Consider the following 11,673-nt stretch of genomic DNA (forward strand, 5'->3'; position numbering starts at 1 on the left):
TATAGCGGTAGCAAAACTGCTTTCCTGAGGTCCTGATCTTCCTTTTGTTTTAGTAAAAGTAGAACCTTTAACAGTTGCTGGTTTAGGATCTTGAATATTTCCATGGCGTAGATTTGACATTAACCATACTTCCATTTCCATGAAACTCACCAGATCAGGAAGCATGGCTTCTCGTTTCTCAACTTCCAGTATCAGACCTGCTCGATCCCACCACCTATCTCTAAGCTTATAGGGCAGTTTTAGAATGATTGTCCTCATATTACTAACAACATTAATTTCTTCCATGTGGTCGAGATTTCTCATCGAGCTACAACAACCTCTAAGAAATATCGCGAGCTCATGTAATGCCTTCACATCTTCTGCCTTGATAGTTGTCCAAGCATAGGCCTTCTTCGTGTATGCATTAGCAATCTTCTGTTCATTACCAAAATGTTCTTTGAGCAATTTCCTTGCCATTTGATAGCCCTCCTCTGCAGCCACATTTCAGCAACTTATTACAAGCTGCTTTGCATATCCGCTTGTGTAGTGCTCCAGAAATCGTAAGCGATCTCTTTCATTAGTAGTTTTCATTTCCACTCGTTCGTGAAACGTTATTATGAAAGTTTCATATTGCAAAGGATCACCATCATACTTAGGAATTTCCATTGGGGGTAAGGTGGAAGAGAGATTTTGTTGAGCTAGGAGCTCGCTGATTCTCGTTTGATTCCTCACTCATTCATAGAATTGACTTTGAGATCCTTGGCTGGGCGCAAATGGATGATGAACAGGCCTCTGAAAAGAGTGCTGGTCTGGGTAAGTTTTGTCACAAGTCCCATGACCAGTTGTTTGTCCCTGATGGGTGCAGATGGATAATAAACAGGCCTCTGAAAATCTTGGCTTGTACAAACCTGTATATTGGGCCTCTGAGAAGAGTGCTGGGTTGCTGGCTTATTACGAATCTCAACACAGCCCAAAAGTTGTTTGCTTCGGTCTAGCTCCTTATTGCCAAAATGAAGTTTTGCTGACTGCCCACCCACTCAGTGCCAGCTCTGAGTCGCGAGACCAAAGTGGCTCTGGCTGTGGGTTTGATTTAGCTGCTACTTGTCCTTTTCCATTAAGGAACTTTTCTTCTGAGATATTCTCGAGCCACATCTTGATCCTTGGCCTTCCAATATCTCCCTCCTTGCTCCGGTAACTGCCAGCTTCGTGGCTATTTCCAGCCGTTCCTTCTCCTTCCTCAACCCCTTTTTTCATTCCTCAGCCTCTCTCTTCAGTTGTTCTTCCTGCCTTTTCAGCTGTTCACTTCATTCCTCAGCCTCTATCTTCAGCTGTTCTTCTTGTTCCTCAATCTCATATTTTTTCTCCAAGGCGGTAGATGCTAGCGAGAGAGCAGCTACTTCAGCTTCGGCTTCCATTTGAGCAGAGACCCTTGTAGTTGAACTGGCTACAGAACCAGATTTTCGTCCAGATCTTCGTGTTGAGACATTTGAGGTACTATCCTGTGGTCCAATTTCTTCTCCTACTTCAACACCTTGTTGCATCGCACTTCTGACTGTAGAATGCGTAATTTGTTCGATTTCAAGTAACCACTTCTTCACATACTCTACAAGACCATAGAAAAATTCCACTCTTTCTTGGAACCGCTGGGTGTGCCTTTCGAGTTCTCCCTCAGGCAATTGTAAACTCAGCAATGAGTTTTGCTGGTCTCCAACCTCGTGGCCGAGGCTGAATAATTGGTCCATATTAGATTGCACCATCTTCGCATTCTCATCTGATTCCATTAGTTTCTTCTGGATTTCAATTTTCTTGGCTATCTGCTTCCATAACTTGTTTCTTTCCATCTGGCATCTTCCCAGGTAGGCTGCTTCTCCCTTTTCAGTGCGCTTGGTTTCTCTCTTTCTATATCTTCTCTCTTCAGGCTCCACGGCTCCCTCTTGTGGCTCCTCTTTGTACTCACCTGTCCGTGGCTCTATGAGTTGGTGAAATGAATCAGCCCAGTAAGCCGCGAACAGTATGTGAATTAGGAAAAGGAAAAAAGACAAATGTTTGAAGGGAGGAATGGTAGGTCATTTAATATGTATTGGAGACATCACATCAAGAAATTTTAAAAAGTAATTGTAAATATTCTCAAAATCGTACTCATAATAGGTGTGGCACTTGGTAATATTGCCTAGAACAGAATTGTTCAAACTGCCTTACTCTGCTTGGAGACAAAATGTAACTTTATAACAGAAAAGCAATTGTTGTGTGAACAGATCTCATAAGTGCACATTTTGTGTTTGGCGCATTGTGAATTTTTTTTTTTAATGAGAGCAACAAGTGTGGCTTTTCCTACTAAGGTGATAAAAGTTGCTAATTTTAATTCAGAAAGTAAATTGAAATTGAAATTACTACCATTAACAATTCAGCAAATGCTCAAACCAGGATACTTCTCTTTGAATTGTGTCTCTCTGTAGATTGATTTATAATTGTACAAACTGTTTCATGGAAGTCTATTTGCATCAGTGATCTTAACCAACAATGTCTTGCAATCATAAGGTTTACTGAAATAATTAAATATTGATATAATGTTTTGTTCTACACTAACAAGTATTTGGCCAATTGTAGCCTGAACATTCACATCTCATTTGGTTGAATAGTAAAATTATTATTTTAGCTGAATAGCAGTTTTGAAACATGCATGTATGATAATCAAAACCTCAGTGTAATGTTGAGCACATAATGACCTGTGTTGTACATTGAATGCTTTTTTTATGTTGTGAACTTCAGTGTGGGTAGTGCTGAAGCTTGAATAATAATTTGGAAAATAAAGCCTAATTAGTCCAATCTGATTTGCAAAAATACTCTTCATAACTCACTTCCCACTGTGATGATTTCACAGTAATTGTATTTTTATATTTATGAAAGGAAAGCTTGTGGCATTCTATTGTTTATGTGAAGCCCAAGAATTTCTTCCAACGGCATTAATTATATCTAATTTGTGGTAACTAATTAACACAACAAAGAGCTGGTGCAAAGCAGCAGATTTGTAAGGACATGCCTTGCAATTGACAGGTACGATGAATACCCTTGTCGTACGTTCACCCAACCTCTTTGTCTCACTTTTTTCCAAATCCACTTCATTGAACTGCAGAAAACAGAAATGGTGGAGGCAGTTTTGACCCCAATTGAAGTTTTCTTTGGATCCAAGCAGGAACTCTTGAATTAACTCCAAATCTGCCAGTACAATAAGGTCCAGCTAATGCAGTTGTGTGGTTAATATTTTCTGAATTAACCTTATTATTGGCAAATCAAAATAAATTTGTAAGTCATTTCATGCAGTCTGGAAGTGGAAACTTCTCAGTTGCTCACCATCTTTATGTTTGTTTTTGATAGGTCACAAAAACAATTTGGGGGAGAGGTGTAAGGAATAACAAATCATTTATACAGTTGGCACAACCAGCATGCGTTTCCATTGCAATCGCCACAGTAACTCAGTCGATCGCAAGAAAATTCTAGGAATCAAAGAGCACAGAATGATTAGACCTCCAAGTGTGGATATAATTGAATTTTTGGAGTTGGAGCAGTGGCCTGCTTGGTTCCAGGCATGATTCACTTTGCATGCCACAGTTAATTGTTGTAACCTGATGTTGTTATTTCACAACACTATGATTTCCTTGCAGGCAATCCAGTGTCAGCAGTTGTTACCTGCAATCTCTTTGTAATCCCTGCATTGAGGAAAATGCAAGGAATCCTTGATCCTCGACCCACCATCATCAAAGCCAGGGTAGGTCAAATACATTTCCAGTAATTTTTATTCAGTAATTGGTTCTATGTAGCATATGTGAGTTGGGATCTGGTCTTTCAGTGGTTGGAACTAGGCTTCATTCTATGTTAGATTGATTAGTTGGTGGTGGATGTGTGGGTGCACAATCAAATCTGTCTATAAACTGAAATCCCATTCACTTAATAATTTTGCTGGTTAAAATATCTATATGTTTCTTTGTATTGTTATTTGTGTAAATAAATAAACAGAGGTAGAGCTATGAACAAAACATCCTTTATTGAAGAGAGTAAGTCTCAATCAAACAGCAGTGCCTGGTACAACAACATATCAAGCTCATACCACATGGTGTACTCTTTTCTTAAAGGTACACCTACCTTTAATACATTTAAGTAACAAGAGCAAATTTGCAGATGACACAAAGCTGGGTGGCAGTGTGAACTGTGAGGAGAATGCTATGAGGATGCAGGGTGACTTGGACAGGTTGGGTGAGTGGGCAGATGCATGGCAGATGCAATTTAATGTGGATATATGTGAGGTTATCCAGTTTGGTGGCAAAACAGGAAGGCAGATGATTATCTGAATGGTGTCAAGTTGGGAAAAGGGGAAGTACAATGAGATTTGTGGGTCCTTGTTCATCAGTCACTGAAAGTAAGCATGCAGGTACAGCAGGCAGTGAAGAAAGCTAATGGCATGTTGGCCTTCATAACAAGAGGAGTTGAGTAGAGGAGCAAATAGGTCATTCTGCAGTTGTATAGGGCCCTGGTGAGACCACACCTAGAGTATTGTGTGCAGTTTTGGTCTCCAAATTTGAGGAAGGACATTCTTGCTATCGAGGGAGTGCAGCGTAGGTTCACAAGGTTAATTCCCGGGATGGCGGGACTGTCATATGTTGATAGAATGGAGCGACTGGGCTTGTATACACTGGAATTTAGAAGGATGAGAGGAAATCTTATTGAAACATATAAGATTATTAATGGTTTGGACATGCTAGATACAGGAAACATGTTGGGGGAGTCCAGAAACAGGGGCCACAGTTTAAGAATAAGGGGTAATTTAGAACGGAGATGGGAGGAAAAAAAAGAACCCAGAGAATTGTGAATCTGTGCAATTCTCTGCCTCAGAAGGCAGTGGAGGCCAATTCTCTGGATGCTTTAAAGAGAGAGTTGGATAGAGCTCTTAAAGATAGCGGAGTCAAGGGATATGGGGAGAAGGCAGGAACGGGGTACTGATTGTGGATGATCAGCCATGATCACAGTGAATGGCGGTGCTGGCTCGGGGCCGAATGGCCTACTTCTGCACCTATTGTCTATTGTCTATTTTTTAAGTGTATATAAACATCAACTATTTAGATGATGCAATCTAATACCTGAGATGATACAATTGTTCAACTACTTACATCAATATAGAGTTGCAATTTGACGTGGTTATAAATTCATTCATTGTGTTGTTCTGCTCATTCATTACACTCTTCACTGCAAACTGTGCTTGAGATCTCCAAAGGTTTGTAATTCCAATGGATCACTTCTCTGCTAGGACATCATACATAGCTGCATTCACATTCAGTTCTCCAATTTGAGTCATCATCATACTGCAAGGAAACAGGCCCTTTGGCCAAACTTGCTCATGCCGACCAAGATGCCCCATCTACATTTGTCCCACCTGCCCACGTTTGGTCCATATCCCTCTAAACCTTTCCTATTGAAGTACCTGTCCAAATGCCTGTTAAATATTGTTAAAGTACCTGTCTCAACTACCTCCTCTGGCAGATTGTTTCATATACCCACACCCTCTATGTGAAAAGTCATCGCTCGTGCATAATTACCTTCATAACTTTGAAAACACTGTATTTTATTTTATTGGAGCCACCTCTATGTACTAAAGTGTCCCATTAAACATATTTATAAATCACCACAGTAATTACAACTATATATTGTATTAGTATAATATGAACTGAATTTCAACACCTTTACTTCGGGTGCTTAATCACTGCATTTTCCTAAAAATTGGTTGCTGCGTCGTGTCGCGTGCATGGCGCGTGGTGAGGCATTGTGGCTTATGCAGTGACACGCAGGATTTTGGAATGCTCAAAATCCTCGCGCGCCACCTCCGTGACGGATCCCTTGCGCACGCTGACGTACTGACGGTGAACGTGTAGCGCGTGGTGACGCATGGTTATGCACGGTGACGCACGAACATTGCCTATGCTAATTTATTATGCATCACCGTGCGTCAACATCCGCAACCATGCGCCGCCCGTACGCCGTCGGCGCACCATTTGCACGTCATTTGAGCGGCGCACCACGAGACCACCCGGGTATAAAGCATGCGTAGTTTTGAACATTTTTCACTGGGAAAATCCTTGCTACAGAGATCGGACTAAATACGAACGACATCGCAAATGGCTCCCAAAAGAAGTAGGGCTCTCAAGAGAACATGGCGCGCCACTGTACTGCTAGACGATTTTTGCGCGACAGTCACTACTGGCCTGTTGTGTAAATGACGCACAAATGACGCCCAAGTGGGACAGGCCCTTAAGTCACTGTCTAACTGATGCTTTTGACTCAACCTTCCCCTAATGGCTCCAGACTTAGGCACAACTTTTCCTTTCTAATTCTAACTTGATTCTAAAGGGCCTGTCCCACTGTATGAGGTAATTCAAGAGTTCTCCCGAGTATTCCCCTGATTCGAACTCGGAGAATGTCCGTAGCGGGTCCGTAGGAGTTCATGGATGTCACATAGCAGCTCGTAATGCTAAAGGTAGGTACTCGGGAAATCCAGTAAACTCGTGACGTTTTTTCAACGCTGTGAAAAATGTCCACGAGTAAAAAAATACTCGTGATGAAAAATATTGTTACTTTTTACTCGTACGAGCCGCTACGAGGCATCCACGAACTCCTATGGACCCGTTTGATTATTGCATCATATGCAACTGCACCAGCTGATTTCATGATGCAATCCACACACTCCAATCTTTTAGGTTGGGAAGTACCATTGACTCCCTGGTTTGTTCATCCCCCTCCCTTCCCTGGCACTTTTTCCTCCAATTGCATGAGGTGAAACACCTGTCCCTACACCACCTCCCTCACTTCCATTCATGAACTTAAACAAACCTTCCAGGTGTGATAGAAGTTTGCAAGTACCCCTATTGCACTCGGTACTCTCGATGTGGCCTCCTCTACAATGGTGAGACCAAGCGTAGATTAGGTTGGCACTTCACTTGCTACTTGCACTTCATCCAACAGGGCCTGTTGGAGCTCCTGGTTGCCAGCCACTTCAATTCCCTTTCCCGTTTACATACTGATTTGCCTGTCCACAGCCTCTTTCGTTGCCAAAGTGAGACCACACATAAATTGGAAGAACAGTACTTAATATTCCGCTCCAAATTCTGATAAAGACCTAATTTTCTCTTTCTTTCTGATCTACCCAGGTCCTCTAACACACTAACCTAATCACCCAGTTCCTTTTCCTTCTTCCACCATCTTTTTTCACTAATCATCCACCTCTAACCTTTTCCCTACTCCCCTCTATCTCCACCTTTCTCTCTCCCCCCCCCCCCTCCCCCTCCCAACTTGACTCACCTACCTATCAATTCCTCCTTACCTGGATCCATGCATCATTTTCCAGCTCTTTCCCCTCATCTCTATCTACCAACTATCTCCTCTCTACTCCAGGCTTGAGGAAGATCCTGACCTGAAATATCCATTTCCGTATACAGATGCTACCTGGTCCGCTGATGCCCTCCAGCAGTTTGTTTTTTTGGTCATGATTTTGGCTCTGCAGTCTCTTTTGTCCCAATCATCCCTTGTGTCTTGTCTATGATCAATCTATGCCGCAAACCCTATTCCCATTAGACTCCCAACTGTCCAATCTTTTTCCTGACCTTTGTGAATAATTTCCTACCTGATTGACGATTTCCCAAAACAATTGATTGAAAATATGTTCCATTTGTAACTATTATATTCTTTCTCTTCCCATCCTCTCTGCACTTCTGGTCACAACTGGTTCCCTATCATTGTACCATGCTTTACTTAACATTTTCTGATCCAATCACAGCTAAAATATCTAGCTGCCGTTTCTCATTTCACTCCAATATTATCACTGAATGTGGTAGGAATTATGGAAGATTTCCTGTAATCACCCTTTGACCTTGTCTTACTTATCTACAGTTTACCCTATGTCCAGGAGTGAGCCAATGATGTCAAGATCCATTTCCCTGCCAACTTTCCCAACCCCTTTGTTGCCTCAGTATAGTTGATGCTGGATAAGCTTAAAACTCTGAAGCCATTATCTTTGTTTTCTGGCACAAGTCCATGTGGAGCAAAAGTTTCATCTCGCCATGCCTACCTAATCAGATTTATTCAGATTTGTTGCAATGTCAAATGCTTAATCCCAACCTATGTTTCCATTCTCAGTCGATCTTGGGCAATATTGTTATAATATCTGGATAATTTAGGCTCACTATTATTGACTAAATTATATATTTGGTCAATGTATCCTGTGTAAATATCTTAATCCCCTTAAAAAATAGTGTTGTAGAATCATTCACATCCATTTGAGAAGGCAAGGGGTTCAACTTAATGACACATCCAAAAAATAGCAGATCTGATAATGCAGTAGTCCTCATTGTTCTGAATGGGGAATAGAAACCACAACTTGACTCAGTCAAATGAGCTTCTACCTGAGGTACATCTAATACTACTTGAAATGTGAGGAACACATGCAAACTTTTATTTTGAAAGCACAGAATCTTCTTTCCAGGGTAAGGCAATCAAGAACTAGATTTCCAGGACATATGCTTAAGGTGAGAGGGTAAACATTTAATAGGAACCAGAGGGGCGACTTTTTCACTCTGAGGGCGAGGTACCAGAAAAAGTAGTTGAGGCAGGTGCAAAAACCACATTTATAAAACATTTGCGCAAAAACATGGTTTAGGGGAAAATGGACCAAAAGTGGGCAAATGGGACCAAATGGGGCATTTTGGTCAGCTTGGGTGAGATCGGCTAAAGAGCCTCTTTCCTTGCTGTATAACTCTATGACACCATGTGGAATTGTCTCAATCTTAGTACATAGTGTCTCAGTCCATCTTTTTCCACCAAATTATTGTCCACAGTTGTGCACATGTTAATTGATTATAAGGAGAAATTGTGACTACTTCTCTCCCCTAAACCTTTCTCTCACCCTTCACCAAAACCAATGCCATTAGTAACATTTAAAAATGTATAGCAAGTCAACTTAATACCCCATAATATCTAATCATGGAATAACATTGGAGAGTATGATTTATCTTAGAAATAAGTCAGTCTTTGATCGCAATGTCAATTTTTCTGCATTTCCTTTTATATACTTAGTACCATTTTATATATCATGTGGTGACGTTCTTGATAAAAAAGTGCAAGAGCGTAAATGTGTATGGTATTTCAACACCTCTGGTGCCATAAATTAAACAATGTAAATGAAAATGTAAAATACATTGCTGATTTTGTTCATCTGTTTTATGTGATACAGTGTAGAAACAGGCCCTTCGGCCCAACTTGCCCATACTGGCCAACAATGTCCCAACTACACTAGTCCCACTTGCCTGCGCTTGGTCCATATGCCTCCAAACCTGTCCTATCCATGTACCTAACTGTTTCTTAAACGGTGGGACAGGCCCAGCTTGTTCCATATATCCACCACCCTTTGTGTGAAAACATTACCCCTCAGATTTCTATTAAATATTTTCCCCTTCACCTTGAACCTATGTCCTCTGGTCCTCGATTCCCCAACTCTGGGCAAAAGACTCTATGCATCTACCTCATCTATTCCACTCATGATTTTGTACACCTCTATAAGATCCACCCTTATCCTCCTGCGCTCCATGGAATAGAGACCCAGCCTACTCAACCTCTGCCTATAGCTCACACCCGCTAGCCCTGGCAACATCCTCGTAAATCTTTTCTGACCCCTTTCAAGCTTGACAATATCTTTCCTATAACTTGGTGCCCAGAATTGAACACAAGATTCTAAATACGGTCTCACCAACATCTTATACAACTGCAACATAACCTCCCAACTTCTAAATACTCTGACATGATGAAGGCCAAAATGCCAAAATACTTTTTGACCACCTTATCTACCTGCGACTCGACCTTTAAGGAACCATGCACCTCTGCTCTACAACACTACCCAGGGGCCTACCATTTACTGTGTAGGTCCTGCCCTTGTTCGATGTCCCAAAATGTAACACCTCACACTTCTCTGTCCATCAACCATTCCTCTACCCACCTGGCCAATCGATCCAGATTCTGCTGCAATCTTTCACAACCTGCAAAACCACTCAGTTTTGTATTATTCTACTACAGTTGTCCTGTGATGTAAAACTGGATCCACGACCTGAATACCACCGCTGTATTTTGACTTGGCACCACCAGGAACCATTGCCCTGGGCACAGAGTACAGGTGAGAATTTTGAAGCTATTACTGAATTGTAGCATATTTTAAAATAATAATATATTGTGAGATAAATGTTTCATTAAAGAACTATAGCTGATGTTTGTGGTTATGAACTGCAACATATTGTATGATTATTTATCCATTTGGAACATACAGGTAATGGCTAATTTTGGCTGCCACTTTGGTTTACTTGGAGACTGTTCTAATTAGCAAATGAAATGTCCCTTCGGTTCCTGTCCTTTTAGAACACAATCCATTTACCCAATGACAGGATGGCCAAAAAATGGTCAGTCAAAGACTTCCACGGAGGCTTCCAGTTGCTGTTTATGGATATCGATTGATGTAATTGTTGGAGATGAATGAAGAATTTTTCCAGTGACAATCTATCAGTTTCACTACTGAACATAAATAGTGTCATGAATATTGATAACCTGCCTGGCTCATTTTATTTGGTAAACAGATCTAGGGACTGAAGTTCTGATTTTCCAATGAATTTACATGTAGATTGCTGGTTACATTCCATCTGCCATTTCTTTGTCCAGTTTACCAAGTTTTGTGGTGTGCGCTTTCAAACTTCTGTGCATTCTGCCAGATGAGAACAGAGAGAAGAAGGAATGACTGGGGTGGGACAAGTCTTTGATTATGTTGTCTGCTAGTCCAAGATGTTAGTGGTGGGAAGTCTGATATATGTGAAGTACCAGGCTACATCTCCAACTTGAGGTCTTGGGCAGAGCTGTTCCCAAAACAGCAATGTGCTTTCCATGGTACATCTGTAGAAGTTTGCAAGAGACAATGGAACAATTTAATTTTTACTTGCAGCAGTTTAACAAGTCTGCAAATGCAATAATATACAGATAATATATAATAATCAAACCTATAGTAAATTAATTCTGGAACCTTAATAGGACAAAAAAAACAAGAATTCATAGTGCAATTAAAGACAGTGGATAGAAGGTCAAAGTTGCTGAGGATAGTGTTGTTTAGTGTCCAGTAGCCTGATGGTTGCTGGAAAGAAGCTGTTCTTGAACCTGGTGGTCAGGGTTATCAGGCCTTCCCGATGGTAGGAAGGAAATGAGACCATGGGCTGGGTGGTATGGATCTTTGATGACATTGGCTGCGTTATTAAGTCAACGTCTCTTACAGATCCCTTTACTTGTGGGAAAGTCAGTATCTGTGATGGTCACTGGGGCAGTATATAGCAAAAGTAATGTTAAATGGTTGGTGAATTGGGAAACATGCCTGTGAATAATAGAGATTGATAAGTGAGTGGAATTAAGGAAATAGCATGAGTTTGCCCACTTAGTTTAATCCACAAGTTTTGATTAAATTATTTTTGTAATTCCTCCATTGTAACGGCAGATTTTCAAATCTTTCAGGTAATTAGCACACTAGCCGCTATTTGGATGAGAATGGGTTGAAGGGGGTGTCTTCCAAACGCACGCGAGCTCACTCACAGAGACCATCAGAGCTTCTTCTCAGATATGGCTTCAAAACAC

At 41.1% G+C, this 11,673-nt stretch overlaps 1 protein-coding gene across 12 annotated transcripts in view; it reads left to right on the forward strand.

Annotated features, from left to right (window-relative positions):
* gphn (gephyrin) overlaps window positions 1-11,673 on the forward strand; it is a 458,009-nt gene that overhangs the window by 444,727 nt on the left and 1,609 nt on the right. For all 12 annotated transcript variants that reach the window (XM_033026893.1, XM_033026894.1, XM_033026895.1 and 9 more), the window contains 2 exons: window positions 3,642-3,745; window positions 10,087-10,183. In XM_033026893.1, the coding sequence (XP_032882784.1) occupies window positions 3,642-3,745; window positions 10,087-10,183 (201 nt within the window). The remainder of the gene's footprint in view (window positions 1-3,641; window positions 3,746-10,086; window positions 10,184-11,673) is intronic.

Source organism: Amblyraja radiata, chromosome 9 (assembly GCF_010909765.2).
Source record: "Amblyraja radiata isolate CabotCenter1 chromosome 9, sAmbRad1.1.pri, whole genome shotgun sequence".
Classification (NCBI taxonomy): Eukaryota; Metazoa; Chordata; class Chondrichthyes; order Rajiformes; family Rajidae; genus Amblyraja; species Amblyraja radiata.